This window comes from Mycteria americana, chromosome 1 (genome assembly GCF_035582795.1).
Source record: "Mycteria americana isolate JAX WOST 10 ecotype Jacksonville Zoo and Gardens chromosome 1, USCA_MyAme_1.0, whole genome shotgun sequence".
NCBI lineage: Eukaryota > Metazoa > Chordata > Aves > Ciconiiformes > Ciconiidae > Mycteria > Mycteria americana.
The window spans coordinates 96,646,138-96,668,021 of NC_134365.1; the positions used below are offsets into that span (position 1 = coordinate 96,646,138).

Sequence of the window (21,884 nt, forward strand, 5' to 3'; positions counted from 1 at the left end):
TGTTTTCATCATAAATTCCGTGTTCAACATCTTATTTTATGCAGAGAACAAGCCTTTGGATTGATTTAGTCAAGGAATACTACCAAGCAATCAAAAAGCCAGAAAGGGGTGAACCTGAATCTTTTTCCTTTGGTAGAATATGATGGATCCCTATCTTTCAGCATATTGAAAAATGTCACTCATTCACTTCAGGCCCATTTCTCCCTTCATATACGTTGTGAACTTTTTTACATAAATCTGCAAAACACTCCCAACTGGTATCTGCATGAGAAAAGAATAAAACCATGCCACAGAGCTGAAAAATTTTCTCTAAGAGAAACAAAATTTTCTCACTGATAGCCCTTTAGATGTTTAAAAGTATCACCAAATGCCATGGCTTCTTTCTTTCACAGCAATGGAAGTACACAGCAGGCTTGTAGTCAAAGCCTTGCTTCCTCAGAGAAGCATGTTAAGACTCGAAATTATCTCCTTTACAACAGCATATACATATATATTTAGGCATAGCATACTATTAGCCCAGCAATAATAAGTCCACTTTATTCAGACATTAAAAATAATGCCATAAGAAAACGAGAAACTTCATGTTAGTGAATGGCTGTAAAATTACATGTCTTTGACGATCTGCAGTCTAAAATATTTAGGCATCTGATCTAGACTGAACTTCTGACCCTTACGCAAATGTTAGTTGCCTACCTAGGCATGCAATAGCTCTTTGCATGCCACCCTTAAGAAAAGGTCATTTGCATGTTTTTCTTATGCAAGACACAGAGCAGACAACCTACTGTTTTTTGACATGGCTCCCTTGTGCTCTGTGTTTTTATGCTATTTTTACATGGAAGTTCTTAAAATGCAGAAAACAGGAAATTTGTGCTGAGACTGTTGATTTATGAACTAAAATGTCATAAATTCCTTGTTTGTTAATCATAGACAGAACATTAAATATTTCCTGTATTATATTTCTAACAAATTTTTTGTCTTTACATGTTGCCAAGTTACTGGAAATTCAAATGTAGAGTGAAAACATTCTTGCCTGTGTGTGAAAGTTTACATTCTAGGTCAGCCATATACTCTGACTTTTGGAGTTTGTGACAAAGTAAACACATCAATGTGCCATTCACATTGGAGGCAAATTATTCATTTCATTGTAAGCCTGAGGACAGCCTGCAGACTAGAAACATAAATGTTTATAATTCCATTTGGTTGTCTCCTGACTGGCTCTAAGGTGCCAAGTCCACTGCAGAATAGCTTCAGCATGTGAATAAGGCAGGGATGAGTGAAATGGGTTATGTTCTATGCACCAGAACTACAAAACTACTAGCTTTCTGTAAATACATCTGATTTTGCAAGTGTTTTGCTCTAAAAGACATGCAGTAACACATCCATGACTTTGAGCTCCCGTAAAGCATTGCCTCCTGGAGTTTCGTGGCTAAACATCAAATTACCTGATTCGAAAATGCAGACTGATATTCTTTATAGGACAGGAAGAGCTGTGGCAGGTGTTCTGCTACCGCTGCGCAGTCCCAGTCCACTTTGGCAGGATAACCTGTGTTGGTTATCCTTTCTAATGTTCTCACAGAGAGCAAAGCAACTCCTCCAAACAAACTGTCTTAACTTAGTTCTAAATGCTTAAGTGAAAATAATGGTGATAACAAGTGGCTCCGTAGGCATCCTCACTGAGCTGAATTCCTCAGCATCTGACCCCTCGGTAGAGCACGTACAAAGGCAATACAGCTTTCTCTGTATTGCTCGGTTCTCTCTTTCCTAATCAAAACATGGAACCAGTTCAGATATTTAGCTCACTTACCTTTGGTCTCCTTGGAAAGACACCCAAAAGCATAGTAATCGCTACTGTGTTGTTTATGCTTCTCTGTTACAAAAAAGAACACCCCTGCAAATGGTTTTCACTTGGGCAACTGCCTAGGCGTCACACAGTGAGTTTACTATTGACCTAGGGGTCAAAATTAATATCCATAACCTCAAGTAAAGATAGCTTCCAATGTCATTTTAGCTCTTTGACAGCCATTCAATCGATTCTCCTGTATGGTATCAGGAAGGCAGAAGAAATTTACCTTCAAACAAGAGACTTCTTAAAATCAGCTGACCTCTATATGATTATTTTTTGCTCCAGTTGGGGTGATGCTGTCTGTCAAAGACCTTGCTACCTTTTTCTTGGCATACTCTGTATAATGCTGAACAACGCAGTTCCTACTGGTCTTAAAGGAAGCTTTTAGTAGTGCAAGGCTATGAAAACATCAATCCACGCAGACCTAAATTCTTCTTCACTTGGACCTCGCACTGGGGACATGCTTGGATAGAAATGCTGCACAACATTTAAATATAGCTTTCAAGACCTTGTGTGTGCAGGGAAAGGGAAAAGATGAGAGGGGAGGACACTCGGTAGCACCATCCAGGCTTTTATCACTAGACAGTCACTTTGTAGGAGACAGGCCTGGCAATCTCAACTCACACAAAACAAGAGTGAAGTTATTACTGAAATGTACTGGAATGTGATTGCTTCCAAATGAGGCAAAATAATTTAATAAAACAATCTTATTACATGAACAGATCAGACAAAGAGTGAAGAAAACTGTCCCTTTACTGAACGAAAGGGGACTACACTTCCCTACACATTATCATCTCTGTGCTCTACACAATTGGGAAATTTACAAACCTGCTTTCTTTTCTTTGTCACAGCAGATTTGGAATCTGAATCTTGATGTGTTGCTGTCCTGTTATCACTTGCTTTCTCAATAGCTTCATCCTCTGAAGGATCTAATGAGAAAAAAGAAGGGGTTTTGTTACTGTTTTTCAAATCCATCTCCTAGCTTTGCATTCAAAAATACAGATAAAATCTTCAGCTGAAAGCTTGTCACAATAATACAATCTCAAGATTGGCAATAAGTACAGCTGTAATAGAATTTTTTATCATTTTAGCACACTGGTATTTGAAATTTATTCTAAGGAAAGTCCTGGGTTTCCCCTCCTCTTCACAGTATTATATCTGGCAGGCAATATATTTATCTTTCTGGAATGCTGCACAGTTGGTGCCAGCTGCAGCATCACAGGTAGAAATATCTAATCTTTCCAAAACCTCCTTTGAATTAAGCTAAGCAGTGAAAAATGAAAGAAGATGTTTTTGATAAACTACATCTCAAGTCGCATGACATCTCTCTACATTATTTCAGAACAAGTAAAACATAATCTTGGATCCATAGCACTGCATTCACCACACATAATTACAGATCTATCTCATTAGACCCCAAAACAAGCAATAGCACTGCTACTGATGACTAATGGCTCTATGGTCCATAGGATCACTGTAAAAATACATCTTTCTTGCTAAGTTTGCTGACACTTCTTTCAGAATAAGTCATCTCCTACTAAAAAAAATCTTGCAGATGAAGGAAGAAAAAAAATAAATCAAACTAAACACACACAAAATGCACACAAAAACCACCCCAGCCTCCACCTAAAAGCCAAAAATGCCTTACTGACACCAATTACCTACAAGAGGAAAAATTACAAGATTGGTATAATATCCTATTGTATAAAAATATATACAGACATTTTCTGCAAGTACATTTTAATTGTGTGTCTCTTACTTAAGTAATACTTAGGCAAAGGCCCCATTCCCAAAGTTTAAGCAGAATGTCCACAAGACTAAAAAGAGGCTTATGTTTTGAAAGAAATCTATTTAAATTAAGATGTTTCTACTCATTCTCTTCTTCATCTCTTATCTACAGAGAGACTTTGGGGGGAAAAAATATCCACAGCAACAGTTCCCTCTAATAGTATTAGTGCTATATTAGTGCTTAAGGTGTTGTAGGTACCTATTGAAAAAAGGTAAGTGAAAGGATATGTGAAAGATATGTCAAAGAATTTAAGTGAAAAGTAAGTAAAAGGATATGAAGGGGAAAAAGGAATCTTTATTCATCCACAGATGCAACGCTATATATTACATGGCAATAAGGCAGTGGCTTTGAAATCCTAATGTGACAGAATGGGTAACAACATAGGTACATATTTATGCGTGGAAAGATACCATCTTGTAACTTCCATTCCTTTTCCAAATTTGAAAAGCTTGTGTAATAGCATCCTAAAGCTGGGTTGTGACAGCTGTTAAGAGTTCAAAAAAGTTTGGGAAATTGAAATCTAGCAAGTGAAGAAAATCAGTGAATGTTTTAGCAGGTTGGATGTCATTTGTCATGAAATCTTGCTTGATATAGTTTAGATTCTTGGCAAACTGCAAGAGCTTTAGAAACAGAACAGCAACTGAGAAGAGAATTTGTTTTCTGTCCAGTTTGTCCACAACTAAGAGAATCCTAAGTGTAAGGGTTAGATAAACCTGTTAATGAACTTAATTCAGACCAAAATGAATGCCATGGAAGAAATGGCAGCACTTGTTTGCATCTCAACGCAGGATGAAGACATATTCTGAAGTCTTAAATGGGAATTCACAAAGAAAAGCTCCCACTTTCCAGATCTAGAGCAAATGCACAAATGCGTGCACCAAGTGGACACTGCAGCTCAGCTGGCCTATTTGCTTCCTTCTCTTTGCAGGCGCAGCCATCAAATCAGCAGCTGAATGGACTGTGGCCACACAAGTGCTAGATCCCATGTGGGGTGAGGGGCTGGTGGCAGGGGAAGAGCAGGGATGTCACTCCTGACAGCCCTTTACTACAGGCTAGCTGTAACATTAAGCTGCCCCTTAAGTTGGTGCTAAGTCAACCTCAGAGGACACTAGGTGGCCGGCCATTCTGGGCTCTCTTCTTAAAGGACATGAACAAGGGCGGTGACAAGTCTAAACCTCAGGCTTACTTGTGCACTAGGAAATATATGGCACTTATCTCCATGAGCTGCCCTCATGAGCTATTTTCCCTCTCTTCTGAGGGACAAACTGAGTCCAATTGACTCTTCTTCTGAGCTGCCATTTGGATCATGAACAAGAAGAATGAGCAGCCGTCCCCAGTACGACTGCCACTTTTGCTAGAACATCACTGTTACTGTCCCGAGAGTGTTCATCATACATTGGCTGAAGGTGAAAAGTTTTCTGGGAAAGTTTATTGGCCACCAGAAGTAAAAAGGAGAGAGTATTTTTTTTTTTAATCATCATCAATGGTAATATGGGTTTACTTTATTATAAATTTATTATTAATGCACAAAAAAAAAAAAAAAAATCTAGTCCTGTACAGCCTAACACATGGAAGCAGGTGAAGAGGGGAAGAGAAAAAGCTGAAGGTTCGGGATACTATCAAATTTCTTCCTTATATTACAGCTCAAATATCTCTGTCAATCTACTGGGTTCTTCCTTTCTGTTCTCCTGAGGATGTCCGAGTGCTCCTGCACCATACGCCTGCCCCTGCACACCAACAGCTCCTTCCTTGGCCTATTCCTCGCCGAAGTCACTGACCACTTATGTCCTCTGGCTACTTTGGAATCTTAGATATGATACTTCATTAGAAGAAGCTGAAAAATTACATCATTCAGCATACTCCTGAAAGTTGAAAAGGTGTCTTTGTAACTCAGCATTACCACTGTGCATTACAATGGGCTTGTTTCCCTCCGTATCACCCTTCCTCCGGCAAATTTCTTGTGCTACATTTTGGTAGGGCACCTCCTGTGTTTGAGAACCCATCACTGGCTTTTGTCGCTTCTGCCCTGACTCCAGAGATACTGGAGGAGTGACCAGCTTTTACACACACCAGCTCCACAGATCTGGGGTCCTGGATGCGCTACATCCAAGTAGGCTGCAGAGTGATGATACGAATGAAGTACATCAAAGAAATCAGAACTAATCGCCTCTTTGTCCCTCTTGCTTACCATGCTTGAGCCCCAAACACCCATTCCAGAGTACATCTGTGCATGCCTCACTGAATTGAATTGCTGAGCCAGCTCTTTTTCAGCATATTTACTTCACATTGGAAATAAATGAGAATTGCATAAAATAGATTCAGGGGAAGCTGCCTGTGATCTTTAAGCATTCCTTCTTAAATCCCACTTGGCATGTTCTGAAAGGCAAACAGGAGTCGTCTAAGTTTTAAATAACCTCTTTCTCATAACTAAAAGACACACTGCTAGCAATAGCAATCTAAAACTGGACAAATGGTTTCCATGATCTGAAATAGCCTGACAATGTACCACCTGTTCACTGCCCATCTGAGTTTTGGACTGCACTTTGGGATGCAACGTCCTTCTCCACTTTCAGCAAGTAGCGAGAGAAGAGGGAACCAATGTCCAGCCCCAGACTCAACAAACATCTGTGAAAACAGTTCAAATTTGAGCATTTTCTGCAGTACCCAAGTATCTTTTATTTCATACAACAGGAGGACTTTTTATCTGTTCCAGAAACAGCCATTCATGTCCCCGTCAAGACAGCAGCTAGTTTGAGCTGTGATTGTTTGTGACACCATGTCAGCTCCCGTGATGACAGGAGCGTTTTGTTGATGGCATCAAAGTACCACGGGCCAGACTCTGCCAACCATGCTCACATTAAACAGTGTATCTTCTGCAAATAGTTACCTTGATGTCAGCGGGTTTATTCACAAAATAAATCATAACTCGATGCAAATAAACGCAGAAGCACCCAGCTCACAGATCCCAAACACGTCTGCATCAGAGCAGCACTGCTTGCCCTGCTTTGAGGTATCAAGCTGCCCAGGAAACTCCTCTCTGCCAGAACAGGGGAGCGCACAAATCCTTCCTTAATAATAAATTGGCGCAAATACAGAACCTAATAGATTAATACAATGTTGACTTTCATCTCCCTTGCGGTGCAAATGAGCGGGCAGGCAGGCACCGACGGAATATGCTGCTGAAGGGGTGATGTTGTTTAGCGCAGCAATCCTCTGCATTTGCCCTCCTGAGACGTATGGACCTTATGCAACCACAAGGTCGTCAAAGACGTCTGAACGGTCACGTAATCCTCTCGATAAGAAAAATAAATGTCAATTCCACAGCTCTTCACATGTTTTCCTTTGGTATTACATCAGTGGCACGGCACATACTAACAGGCTTCCCAGTCATTAAGTATTTATATTTATTCTGAACCATGCTGAAATGGAAAAAGCCATTTATGCTTAACACACACACACATATAAAACTTTCTCATTTATGATATTGATCACTATTTAAAATCATTCAGTGCAATGGTTTCTAACTTCTTTCAAATTTAATATTGATCTATACACATATGTCTAAGTACATCCATAGGTATACTAAATATATACATATACACATCTGCATGTTTGTACACATGCACATAAATAAGCAAGCACACAGATATTTAGATAATTTAACGGGTTCCCTTTAATCATCACCTTTATTAACTCCTATATTCACAAAGAATGCGCATTTGCTTAGTTATTTATACTAGTATTTTTACAGGCAGACAAAACCTTAATGATATAGGAGATAATGACACGTTCTTTGATGTGAATGCAATTTTGTTCGTACAAAAGAGCTAGTACATACAAATTTGTGTTTGCTAGGCTGATTCACCATTACTGAGACTTCTGACCTTCACATGCCACTTCTCTACTCTGAAGTGATTAATAAAGGAGTTATACTGACCACAACAAAAATAATTAATCCCTATAAGGACTAAGGCTGACTGAAAAAGTGAAACTCTTCTAAGGCAGCACACCTCCCAATGCCCCAAAATAAAGAAAAAGTTACAACTGAAAAGGAACAGAAAATAATCTTAAAATTCTTTGGAAAACGTGACTTGCGGTTTGAGCCAGCCTATGACTGAAATAAAGCTCACAGAAATGACGGCAGCTATGGGAAGTTCCTCACAGGAAGAGAGGATGAAGAGAACAGAAGGGTTTTTTTGAGAGAGAAGGAGGCATGGTGCTTACAACTCTTCATAATATAGGAACAATGAACAGGTAATTAGAAAAGAAAGCTCAGTATAGAAAAATATTATTTTGCGTACATAGCCAAAGATAACAAGGGAATAATTCCACTAGTGGTTTTTTGGTTTTGGTCTGGAAGCTAAGTGAGATCAGGCATCTATTTGGCATCGGGAAGACTCTCAGTGACACAGGCCAGTACAGGACAAGTTCATTTCTTACTGTTAAACTAATCTCTGTGATGGAATTTGGAGGGAACCTGCCTTACGTGTCCACGAGGGAGACTTCCTCAACTTTTATTTGACGTATCGGGCACTGCCCACAGTCAGAGACACACTACAGGTCAGAAGAGTCTCTGGGTCTGAACAGAAATCCCTGCTTTCTTCCTTATGCTCCCATCAGGGCTACATATCAGTACTAAAATAGAATTACTTACATGAAAACAAAGTTTGTACGTAATTTATTATTGCCCTCCCCAACTTCCACCCTCCTCTTACTTCTAAAATTGCCTCATATCTGAAACCAGACTTTAAATAAAGCCTGTGTTCTCTGATTTTTAACAAAAATCCCTGTACGCTGTGGAAATAGGTTTTATATTTGTTATGCTCTCTTTCTAGTTTCAGATATGTTACAGGAAAGTATGTGCTTGTCATTACTCTGTAGGTGGGCATAGTTAATTCAATTTGGGTGTGTTATGATGGATTAATTTCAGGCTGCTTTGCAGGCTATGCTTTTATTTATTGGTTGATTAAAGAGTACTGATCTGTGCTCATTAATCTGGGGCAAAAATATTTCTCAGGGCTCCCAGCTTTAAACTCAGCTGATTGAAAAATATTTGATGCTGAGTAAAATGCCAAGTGTGTTGGGTACATCTTGAGTTTTTTCTTAATTGCCATTTTATATTCCTTTTCTTTGGGAGTACGGGAGGAGAGGGGCAGGGAGGAGGTCAGGGAAAAGAATAAAATTGAAGTCTGAGACTTCCTTATTATTCTCATAGTTTTACCATTAAAAACTGGCCTAAATCGTCAGTGAATCAGATTACTTGATGTCAATGCACTATTTAGAATTTTTCTCATTGCATCTCCCCTGTATGTCCCAACAGGTACACACAGTGCAAGGTCAATTAATTTTCTGTAAAATGTAACAGCAGTCAGCAAAATTGGCTCCCAGGTCCCTGTTCATCCTTGCTCAGTTGAGAGGCCTCTTCTTGCCACCACAGTTGTGCTAATCACAGTAACTGGGCTAAAAGTGGTGATGACAGTATTTTAACATACCACTATGGTATTACTCCTCAAGGCAGCAGAAAACACAAAGCTCAGGCAGGTCCTGCCATGCTGCCCATCACTATCCAAAGGAACAGATGAGGTCTTTTAAATAAAACAGGCCTGGCTGGGGGGCTAATTAACTAAGAAATAAGGATTAACATTTTAAATGTTTTAAAGCGTTCCAAGCTCAACTACTTCCCTGACAAAAGGAAAGGGATAGAGAGACAAGGAGAGGCCGTCGGAAAGGATGGAAAGGTGCCGCGTAGCAGTGGGAGAAGCAGGTACGGAAGCCAGTGGTGCACAGCGGCAACAGGCAAGCAGCAGCTCAGACCACCTCCTGGACAGGTCCCAAATTACTCAGCTGTGTGTCACCAGCACTGCTAATCCCAAAAGGAGGATCTCTTTCATGTCTACCAGGGCAATCCCCTCTAAGTTCCCTCTCTGTAGGCAATGGACAGCTTCGAATTTTCCTGTTGAGAAGCCTAATAATAGCTCAAATAGCTTTACACCTTTGGCTCCAGGGTAACTGGCCAAGCAATACCTATGAAGCCCTTTTGGGGACATCCAGACCAGCCTCATGGAATGACTAAGAATGCAAATTTTATTATTAATATGGTTCTTCAGATCAGTTGCTGGTTATTTACCATGACAATACTTCAGAAATTGCTAGTAAATGAGATAAAATGTTAGTTACAAAAGTAATCTGTCCTTGGGGAAGATCACCACATAACCATTGCATCAAAAATAGCTACAACAGTGTCAGTACCCTCGTCGTTTCTCAAATTGCTCTGACTAAATTAGAAAGGGTCCATTGCCGCCCCCACAAAGATAAATAATTCTCCCCATCATGGGCGCACACCATCTACAGTGGCACGACTGAGAAATCCAGATGACAGATACAGCAAAAAAATACATCATCCCCATACCTCCTTGAATAAGGATTAGCTAAATAATTTTAAACAATACAGTAAAACAAGATTTAGTCTTAGAAATCAGTACGAGAACACATACTGACAGAAAACGAAAAACGAATATTTAATTACATCAAAATACATAATATTACAGCTCAGTGGAAATCTTTGATGCAAGGAAGAACAACAACATGGTTAAGCGGAGTGCCACTTCAAAAATTAATGAAGATCTTTCTGGGCTGGCTTTTTTTTTAAAACACTGATGAAGTTTTCATACTTTTCTCACCAGGGTCATGAATCAAATGAAGTGCCTTTATTTGTAAGGCCTTAAAATACTTGGGTATTTCGACCATTTGGAACTAATGAGGAAAAACTGTGAGTGAACTGGTATCTGTTATTGTTACTAGGACGTAAGAAGCTGCACGTAGAGCTCTGTTGCAGGTGACTACCAGTTAGTTACTGTTCCTTTGTCGACTTTCCCTGTCAGCCTATTGCAACAGAGAAGAGAGCTGCCTCCCTGCCTGGGCTGAGATAATCTCCATGGTAATTACATGTGGTGCCAGTGCTCCACCATCCCAAACCAGCCATGGTCCCCCAAGGTCTGGGCACTGTTTTCCCTTCCCATCTCTATGAACTAAGGACTCCTTTCCCAAAACAAGCCTATTCCAGCACAACAGTAAGTTTTCATATCTGCAAGGATGCCTTGAACTGCAGGCTCTACCTGCCAAGGTACTTTAAAAAAGGTATTTTAAAGTGTACTTGTGAGGCATACCTGAAGGGCATCCAATATATGACTGAGCAGAAACAGACACAGTCCTATCAAAGAATCACAAGTGCTTCAATTTTGTCCCATTAGGTAACATTCAGATGGCATAAGCTCCTTTCCACTCCATCCAGCCTAAGCCTGTGCCAAGCCAGAGTTTCTTGCAAACAGTCTGTAGGAATTCCCTGTAATAGTTTCTAAGTATTGGCAATAGCTTGTATTACACAAAGACAACATTCTTACAAAAATGTAAACCCCTTCCCTGGGCTGTTGAGAAGGCACATCTACCACAAAATTTTTTTTGCCCGATAAATCTGGTGACAGGGTATTTATTCAGTTTAGTTTCCTCTTTCTTACACTGAATGGCAATTTAAATTAAAATCACCGCCCTTTCAAGCAAAAAAGAACAGGTCTCAATGGAATAATATGAAATTAATTTTAACTATGCTCTGATAGGATAGAAAATTTTTAGCACATAGACATAACTATCTGCCATGCAAAGGATCTCCCACAGAACATTTCTAACAACTACCTCTCCTTTCTCCTGTATTTTTAACACTTTCTCTTTAATATTCAAAATGGTTACTTCCCAACTCATTTTTGACACATCTTGACTTGCTGACTGGGAGTGAACCGAAAGACAAAATAAAGGGCATATTGGCAAATAAGACCAGAGGAAATCCCCTGTTGTACACATGTAAGCACAGAAGAATAAACTTTACATGATCAAGGTTAGGCCCAGCTTGTAGTACAGCTACAACCCAGCCCTATTCATAATTTGGCTTTTTAATTTTTATATATTGCCTTATAAGACAGAAACATGTTAGAAAAATCACAGGAAGTGACTGATCAGATGTAAAAGCAGTAGGCCACCCTCCTTCTAATAAAAATAAATTTTTCTCCTGCAAGACAAGGGTTGAATTTGACATCGTATCGCTGCCTCGCACAAGGAATAACGGCATCACCAAGGTAAGAAAGGAGAAGTCAATATTCATTTAGTCATCGTAGGTTTAAAACCCATGGTAAGCAAAGGGCAAACACAAAGATTTGACATGTAAGGAATATGACAGGCCCTTTTATTATTTGCCATCCAACTTAATTTCTTCATTACGTGCCTCCAAAACAAGAGCAACCAGAGCCTGAAGATACAATAATACATCAGCACACAGTGCAAATCAGTTCTGTTGTTTGCTCTAGTAACCTTTGCCAATGACACCATGAGTGAAGGCTCAGGCAACAGCCACAAGTTGCTGCAGTCTCCTCATTTGTCTTTCTTTTGTTCTTTTAAAAACTATCCTTTATGCTGAAACTTTCAATAATCTCCTTAAACCTCCAAATTCAGTTTAAAAGCATATTTCTAGAGAGATGCGGAAGTGGGAGACCGGTTTGTTTGTTTGTAAGTAGCATGGGTTTTGGCTGTTTACAAATCTACTGGATGAATGTTATAAAATTAAATACTTAACTTTGTAAAAAGGGCTTCTCTTCTTGATAGATGCCAGGCATTATATACCCTACAGTCACTTCAGAAACCACTCAAAAAGATGCCAGCCGTATTGTGCAACAGTTTATGATAGTAAGAGAACTCTATCCAACTCTGAAAAGCAGAGGAATGGGGCAAGCCAGGATACAGTTGACCACATTGGAAACTGGCCGAGACATTATGGTTCACATATCTCACCTTGAGAAATGCTCCATGGGATCTTTAAACAACTACAAGTGCCTAGGAATTTTGGGGTTAATCAAAAGAAAAATCATTCACAAATACTAGGCACAGAATGTATGACTGTATGAGGGGGAACCCCACAAAGCTGGCTTGAAATAAGTATCAATCCCAACAGAGGCATCAGAGAGGAAACAGCCTGGGCTCTGGAAAAGCCAGACTCGGATCATTCCAGAGTAAATGCTACCAAAGAAGGCTGGGTAGTCAAAGAGAAAAACTGTCTACAAAGAAGCAGAAAGACCATCCAGCATCATAAGGAAAACACAAGTTATGAGCCCAGGAAAAGCTAGGCACAAACTAGGGCCTGACTCCCTGCTACATTTCCCTCTTGGTGGTGTGGACAGGAAACTCATGCAAAAGCCATCCTAAAGAAAACTGGAGTGCTTATAGCTGTCAGACAAAATACTGTTCCATCCATCTTGACGAACTCATACAACCACTCTTAAAGCCTTTTCCCCTCTTTTCAGGAAGTTCGCATTACTGGGGTTGGTCAGGCAACATTTACAGCCCTGTACACACAAACAGCACTGCTCTATAAAAGCCTCCTGAAAGATTAACACCCCCTCCCCAAAGCCAACCAACATATTATTTGTATAAGCAAGAAATCACCCCTTCTCCACAATATTCATATAGGAGACGTGCATGTCTCAGTTCCTGGCAAAGTATGACTATTCCTGTGCTTTATGACCCACTGAGCACCGTGATTCCTTCTTTTTCTAAGAACTACTGATCTATCATGTATGGAAGCTGCTCCAGCTGTGTGCTGTGGAGAGTGAAGAGTACTAACTCATGCTGGGGAGGAGTACATATTCCCTTTCTTATCCCCATCTCCTTCACGCTTTGAATGAGGGAATCTGTGGCGATTTCAAGCACTGGAGGGAGGGGCAGAAGTGGCAGTGGCACTGCAGAGCTGGAATTTGTAGGGTTGGTCTGGATTGCATCAGGGTACCACCCTGGAACGCAGATAGCACAATGCTATCAGTGTTTAATGATGTTGGTATCCTGTACATTTAGAATTTCACTACTTACACAGCGCTAATATGTCACTCAACATATGTCTATCTGGAGGCAGACTCATTTCCTTTTCAGGTCCTCTCTTCAAAGTCAAACACCAGCATCCTTCATTTGTTATAATATTCACTCCTAACAAACATTTATTCTTGTTAATGGGGAAGAAATCGGTAAAACCGGGAGGAAAGAGGAACTTGGACAAATCCATAAAACTACTTAATGGGTAGGCTCTAGCCTAGGTCTGACTACGAGCAAGTTTTTCCCAGGAATGTAGTATGGTTCCAGATGTGATGTCTCCCTTAATACTGCAGGAGATTCATATTTTCTACTGTTCTCCCACTATCTTGGGAAGCAGCTGTGGCTCACAGCTGTAGTTCTTGGTTGTGAAGGTAACACACAGAGTCTGGCTGACCCTGTGGACTTCAAGCCAATAGATCATGATAAAATTACACAGTGGGACTTGCCAAAAATAGTAGGCTTCAATTAAAAAAACATATAGCACAGTTCGTAAAAACTTAACATGCCAAATTATTGTTCATAGATACACATTGCTACTTTACTGACCACTGATATCATTCACACCTTTTTGGCTCATGCATATTTTGTGGACATACACATCTATAGTATAAGACTATCACTGTCCTGATGTTTTCTCAGGTTTTCTCTGAATATTCAAAATTGCATGCATGCATATAATGTAGCATACACTTCGATATATGTCACCACCAACAAATATATCCCACTGAAGAACAATACTGCAAACAAGCTTTTATTCTAACTCTTCTACATGTTTTAACACAGAACGTGAGAGAAGACATTTTGACTTGCTCAGATTTCTGCAGCTTTTTTTATGCAGAAGCCTTCATATGACATAGCAGTATCAGGCCCCTGTTTGACAGAGTATCAGGTTGACTCATATCAAGTTAAACTCTCCTTCAGGTTAAGAACAAAATATGCTGGCATGTTGTCACATAGAGTTAGAGTGGCAAATTCCCCGGATTATAAAACATCTGTTGAAAAGCAGTTCCCTATCTAAGGCACAAGGGTTATGTTTCTACTCCTCTTGTTCTCTTGCTTCCTCCTCTGCATATACTACACATTTCTCTGCAGTTTGGTCTCTGATATTGCAGGTTCTACTGCCCTTTCAAGCTACCCTAGCATCTCAAATTTATATGGTATCAGAATATACATTTGTGGATTTCACTTACTTTTCCAAAAGGAAGGATAATTTCTTATTGACAGAAGCTTTTAGGGAAATACCACACACTCTGCTGCGTTAAGGTTTTTGAGAGGAGGAAAGGCGACAGGCTTTTCATCTATGTCAGTGCTCTCTGTTTAAGACTAGCAATTACAATGCAATCTCTCATCTGTACAGGTCTTATGTGAACTGGCATGTGGCTCATTTGTCTAAATGATCAAATAAAGCACATTATGACTTGATCAGTTGCAACTGCCGTAAAAATAGAGCTCGTACCTACATTCATTTGCTGCAAGCAGATGGTTGATTGCTTTTCTGTCCTTTTACGTTGCAGTCCTGTTCCCTTAGATCCTTTCTTTGTAGAGAATGACATGCTGGGAGGTCAGTTTTCTGACAAGGTCATCTGCCTTCAGAGTATGAAGAGAACTGCACGGAAAGTGGGTTGGGCTATATTTAGAGTTTGGTCCAACTCTGTGCCAAGGTCCCCCCGCTGTCTCTCTCTTGCAGCACCGTCTCAGGTCTATTCTTGCAGATTCTCAGCCCACAGAACACACGAGGAGAAGAAAGTCGCTCTGAGCTGCTACTGGATTGAGGTTTTTGCAATTCGCTAAAAACAAGTGGATCAGGAGCTTGGATGAGGACTCCTTAAATCCCTCACTCTTCTAGTATTTATTTTTCTTTATTCAAGTGGATTTTCCCTTTTCAAGTGAATAAGGAGAGGAAACTGCCTGGGATACAGCAAAAAAGAGTCTTCTGAGCTAAGGTAAGCTTGCTTCATTTATGTATTGTCATCTACTTAGAGAGCAATTGATGATGACTTGGATCAGATATGCTTTTTCTGCTAGACCAGTTCTGCATGTCGGCATTAAGGGTTTTTTTGGATAATGAAATTCTCAATTTCGAAACATCAATTGCCAATATCACTGTCTAAAGGAAATGGGAAAATAAAAGGATATCAGCATGTGCAATAGAATATACATTATCTGATTTTATCTGTTTAAATTAATGTAAAAAGCACACAGCCGTGCCAGTAGACTGTATCATTCTGAAAGTAAGAAAAACACAGATGTGTGACAATATGCATGATGATTACATATATAGGCATGCATTTTGATGTGCTGAGTGATATTTTATCCACGTTATTTTGTACAATATGAGAAAGTATGGCTTCAGGTTTGCAACACAGGGCTTGCTGCAAATAGCACAGATATAAAAAAAATAATAATAAATTAATAGATGAACACATGCTCAAATCCCTTTACAGTTCCAAAGAAGTTGCTCGGCTTCAACCAGAGTAGAGGCAGAATTAAAGATCATATTGAATTTGGTCTCCTTTCCACTGTATACTTTACACTGGTCCTGCATTGCTTCTCCTTTTAAAAACACATATGGCTGAACAGTTGTCCTCAGCACCATTTTAAACTGTTGTGATTCTTAAGGGAAAAAAACCTGGACAGAGTACAGCATCGCATACCTGTCTGTAAGGAGATCCTAACACACTTCAGGTCACATGGACATCATGATACGGTGGTGCGGACTCCAACACGAGGAGATTGTTATCATGTAAAGACACTCTGGAGCCATGGATTTAGCACTGGCACACACACACACACACACACTCTCTCTCTAATGCAACATGACCATAGCAAACACCAGGAATGGTAACTGGAAAAAATAGGGTAGAAAGGTCCACTTGACCCAAAGGTCCAAACACCGATGTGACAGCACCAAAAAGTTCTTCATAACATAAACACCATGTAAAAGTCTTAGCAAAAACATCTGGAGAAAGGCAAATGGGTTCTGGATTAATAGTAAGCAAAGGGCAAGAGAGGTCACTAAGTCACTGGGAGTTCATCTAAGCCACGACGACTGGGTGAATTCCTGCACTTATTTCAGGTCATCTTTTCTTAATATACCTGCTGGTTAAACAATGCCATGCATCAGGCTGAAAAAGTAAAAGATTACAAGGTGGCAAAAGTCCTACCTGCTGAAAAAAACTTCTGATTTTGGTTACTCTCAACTCTGTATAAAATCATCTCATCGTCCTTTGCTTCTGATTTTTGCTTAGTAATTTATGCTTGGAGTCTTGAGTGTTAAGTTTATTTGGAAGATGTAATAAACACCATCCATTTCACACAAAATACCTTCCTAGCAGTCCTAAGACTCTCTAACAAATGATAATTAGGGTAGCATGCCATGGAGCCAACTCAGGCCGTGTAGCATGTGATAATTCAGATTCATGCAGAAGGTTTATACTGCAGGAACTTGAAGAAGAGGCTGTTACAGAAGGGTTACTGAAGTACTGCAAATGCATTCATCAAGTTCATCAGCAAGTAAAAGGCTTCACAGTACGAAAGCAACTAGTGCAGCCCAAGATTGGCAACAACCTTTTATAAACAGTTGTTATACATTGATAGAAAAGAGCACAAATACATCTTCATAAATTTTTAAAAGTTCAGGGTTTGCCTAAAGTTATTGCTTAATGAATCAACTTAGTTTTTGTGACACTTTGTGGCACCTATTCTCCATTTGCATGTGGGAAGATGTTATTTCCCCATCAATGTTAAAGACATCAGGGGTGTAGGGGGGGGCGTAAAAAAAAGCAGTATGATGTGACTGTAGCTTACAAACACAGCATTCACAAAGACTCCCCTAGCAGAGGGGTGGGAGCGCTGCTGTGTCCCAGTGGCAGGCAGGGACTGGCTTGTTTTGAAGGGAGGGTCATCACACCTTCCCCACAGGAGCTGAGCCTAAAAGGTCTCCGTCACCCAAGCTGGTGGGAGGTTTGTTGGCATAGGGATGAGAGGATGACAGCAATGGAAAACGGCAGTATCACTTCGATGATAAATATGAGCATGGCATTACTGGAAGAAGTTAGAAAGAAGCACATCTGAGTGGACAGGCCTCATGTCCTAATGTAGACAAACCTCAATCTGCTTCTAACCTCTTTCTGGTTGGGTCTGATCCTGCTCGGTAGGATCCTCCTCTTTGTATTCTCTCCTCTCCACTATAAAATTCCAGCACCAGAATGAGCTAGCTTCATCTTACTAAGCTGTGACCTCCAATGGGCATGATGTGCCCATCCTAGTGGAGACCACCACGGAAGGGAAAAAAATTTAAAAAAGAAAATAAAGAAGAAAATAAAGAAGAAAATAAAAAAGAAAATAAAAAAGAAAATAAAAAAGAAAATAAAAAAGAAAATAAAAAAGAAAATAAAAAAGAAAATAAAAAAGAAAATAAAAAAGAAAATAAAAAGGAGGAAAAGATCCTTTTTTCCTCCTCTAGTGCAGAAAGACTGAAACCCTTTGTTTCTATTAGGGGGCTTAGATGGGGTTGAAATACACTTTCGTCACTGGGGGTGGGAGGGCATGGCTATATGTGTTGACTGACATGCCCAAGGTTGTGGGGGAGGAGGAAGAGGAGGCTTGGCTGATGATATATGCTGCCAGCTGGCCAGGCAAAGCTCCAAGGGGACATTCACAAACTCCTGGCTTTGGCACTGTCGCCCTCAGCTGACAGGTGTAAGCAGGGCCACAGCCAGATGGCTAAATCCAAACAGCACAAGGGGGATGAGTAAGTCCCACCAGCAGTCAGATCCCTACTACTGCTCGCTGTATTGATGTTCCTGCTTGGGGGCTTTCTCCTGGTGCAACCGAACAACAAACGATGCTGGGATTTTCCTCTCTCCCTGCCAAACTGAACTGACAGAAACTAGCTGCGGTTTTGCAGGGAGTCAAAGCATAACTCAACTCATCCTGAAACAAGTACCTTTAGCAAGAGGCCCTGTCAGATGCTACCGCATCATTGACACATGGCTCTGTAGTCAGCCAGCAGGACCCAGGACTCACCTCCACCCACCACCATCATTGCATAGCTGGTGCTGCAGCCAATGTCCAGGCAGGGACACCCAAAAGGCAATGGAAGGGTATGAGAAGGGTAAATGTGGCACCTAGAGAGTCAGTCCGAGAGTACTTGGGTACAGTTCTCTGTGTGTATGCCTGCATGAGGAGGGAACACAATGTTTGGTATGAAAACAAGTTGCTACAGCTCCTGAAGTAGCCCTACTTCAACACCTACATAGAAATTCTCTTTCATTGTAGTCATTCCGCTAAAGAACATTTTCCCTTGTCACTTACTGGTAATAGGGAAGGGGAAGGAAATCAAAGTTCATACTTGAAACAAGCCACATAGCCCCCAGCTTTGTCTGACCTGCTTTCACAAAACCATCTCCCAAAAATAGGAGGAAAAAACCGCAACAACAGAACTTTTCTATAGGGTCCCCTGCTGCATTTTGCTCTCTGTGCACCAGAGATATAGTGGTATCTTGTTGCAGAAAACAGCCTGCTCTGAGGTGAAGAATACCCTCACCAGTCTGCATTTTCTTTCAGTCTGATACAGTGTTGGGACTAATGGAAAGATCTCCAACACTGGTTTTCACATTTCGCATTAGAAGATATTACTTTTAACCGTGGCAAATTCACTCTTGTCTACCCAAAGCACAATACAGCTTCATGCTTACATCTAAGCAGAATAAAGCACAGAAAAAAAATCCACTTGAAGATCTAGGTACTCTACAGGCCTGCAGTACCACACTGCTTTGCAGCTGCAATTGCCAGCTCCAAACTGGTGAAAACTTCAGGCAAACCACTGTCTGCTACACTCGGTGTCTTACTTCTTGCCCAGACATCTTCATGGTCCCACTCAGTACAGTTTTATAGGTCTCAGCCCTTACTTCAGTGATTATTCAGGATTGGCACACAACCCATTCATGTGAGATAAGGTCTGCTGTGCACAACCTCTGCATAAAAACAGGAACCTGGAGTCTTCTCAGCACAGGCGAAGGGAAGGCAGAAGGAGCGGCCCCACGTGACCTCAGACCACCAGCGCAACCGAGGACATCGCAGATGCAGCCTGCTTTCCCCTGGTCACATCTGCATTTCTCTCTTGTAGTCATACAAACGCACATACATATGCATACAGTTGCATATAGACAAATGACAAAGTTGCAGGGGGTGGAGATGCACTCTGTATCCATTAACAGCAAAACAGTATTTTAGGCTAAGATGAAGCATCTCCTTTGAAAAATGCATTTATTTTATATGGACTTTCAGTTTGGCTAGATGAAATGGAGAGCAACTATGACAGCTTTGTCTAAAAATGATGATGAGAATGAAATTAAACAACTGAAAGTAGTTTACACCTGGAATGTTATAAAACCGTGTGCAGGGGTATGAGACAGCATGTGTATACCCAGAGCAGCAGTGGCTATCTATACTTGAAAACATGCTTTCAAGAGTATTTAAAAATTGAGGACATACAGCTGGCCACCTGCATGTATTGTTTTCTCATTTTCAGAGAGCTGTTCTTTCAGAGAGCTGTTCCCAGCTCCAAGTTTAGTGACAGCTACAGAAGTAAGCTGAAAACAGAGTGCTGCGGTGGGGCACACGTTTCTTACGGCAGTAAGGGAGGTACACAGCATGCTCACAGAAAGAGTTCTGCTCTCTCAGGGGAGCTCGGCAGGAGCTGGGAGCCTGGGAAAGCACCAGCACAGCAATAGCTGTGCTTTGCTGAAGCAGTTTCTCTATGAACGGTGTACGCACGGCTTTCTGCTGCTCTGTGATAATCTGCCATGGAAAAGGATTATATGCAAGGCTAGACTGTATCAGTACCTTTCATTTGAAGATGAAGGTGGTTAATTTTAAAACAATTCCCAATGAAAATCTCACCTATACAATGTGGCATAGTCATGCAGGAAGAAATAGTTAAAACTGGGATTATACAAAACTCTAACACAAATTTCTTATCTTCCATTACATAAGCGTAAATTCTTTAAATTGCAGCAAATTCACAGTGATCGCTATTGGGGCCAAAACACCACAGAAAGTAATCCAACAACACTGAATTCTTTTGTCTCAAATATCAGAGAGTGAAAGTACATATGCACAGCTGCAAAACTGTAAATTACAATTTTACATAAAATGAAACTTGGATTAAACATAGTCCTGTTAAAATAGATCCTTGGAAGTGAACTTTTCCATTTTTCACTCAGAACCAGCTTTTTAGTATACCAATCTGTTCCTCAGGCATTTGCTTGAACTGGGGAACAGTGTCCAATCTCTAGCATGCAAATAACATATTAAAGAAAAAAAATAAAATCAGTATTTGCCACACGGTTGTATTTAGCACAGTGCTCATGCAATTTTCTTAACCACTAATAATACTGCAGAATACAAGAGCAACGGATGACAAGAATGTAAAATAATCCCCAAATGAATGACAAATGTTTTAGATACTCTCCCTAAAGAGACAATTTAAAAATCATGTGCAAAATATAGTGAAAAATAAGCATTTTACATCAAGTCTTGTCTGTCCCAATTTAAATAGAAAATGAGTGGCAGCCGTTCTTCCTGGTGCTATGTTTTATTCTGCTAACATAATGGTTAGAGATGTCATCCAATACAACTTGATGCGTACCATTGTATGTCCACTCACACAATACCTGCCTAAAAGAGTGCAAACACGAGGAAATCCCACTTGGTAAGAAAGTGGGGCAGTACAGGATGAGCTTGTCATTATACGAGAAAAAAGGAAGGGTTGAGATGATGCATCAGGACTCATGTGCTCCAGCACATACTGTTGCTGTGCAGTTTGTCTCACGCAGCCAAGCCAATGGGCTGCACGTTCCCCACTGTACGTTCACCCACCGACCAGCACCGGCCCACTTAGAAGGCGAGACAGCTCAGGTTGCGATGGAGTTTCTCAATATAGATAAGTAGCAAGAGATTGAAACTATATGACCCCTCAACTCTTTTGCAACAGGAAACTTGAGACTCTTGAAGGGGGAAAAACAGCGTTCGCTGCCCCTCACACCAACTTTCATCCGACCTCCAGCTGTCTGAGGTGGACAACATGTAGTCTAATTATAGGTTTCTTGAGTCTTCCTAGAGATTGTCCCCTGACATGGGCAAATAATCTCACGAATCTCTTTCAGAGCACAGACTGGCCTCCATTTTAGACTCTTCTTCTGCCCTATCACAAATGTGCAAGGTGGGTTCCCCATCAAATTTACTCCTCGCCAGTGAAACCAAACGGAAGAAATGCCAGGTTTCATCAAGCAACGCAGGGTATGGAGTGACCACTGGAGAAGGCATGGCTAGCTTCTCCCC

General features: G+C 40.6%; 2 protein-coding genes across 7 annotated transcripts in view; one reads left to right on the plus strand and one right to left on the minus strand.

Annotated features, from left to right (window-relative positions):
- CMSS1 (cms1 ribosomal small subunit homolog) overlaps nucleotides 1–21,884 on the minus strand; it is a 248,560-nt gene that overhangs the window by 17,390 nt on the left and 209,286 nt on the right. For 4 of the 5 annotated variants that reach the window (XM_075514104.1, XM_075514095.1, XM_075514078.1 and 1 more), the window contains one exon: nucleotides 2,672–2,772. In XM_075514104.1, coding sequence (XP_075370219.1) covers nucleotides 2,672–2,772 — 101 coding nt within the window. Of the gene's footprint in view, nucleotides 1–2,671; nucleotides 2,773–14,994; nucleotides 15,145–21,884 lie in introns of those variants that run through there. The other variant, XM_075514067.1, reaches the window with a different exon arrangement.
- LOC142415593 (filamin A-interacting protein 1-like) overlaps nucleotides 15,441–21,884 on the plus strand; it is a 162,810-nt gene continuing 156,366 nt past the window's right edge. For both annotated transcript variants that reach the window (XM_075514132.1, XM_075514137.1), the window contains exon 1: nucleotides 15,441–15,481. The gene's annotated coding sequence lies outside the window, so the exon portion shown is untranslated. The remainder of the gene's footprint in view (nucleotides 15,482–21,884) is intronic.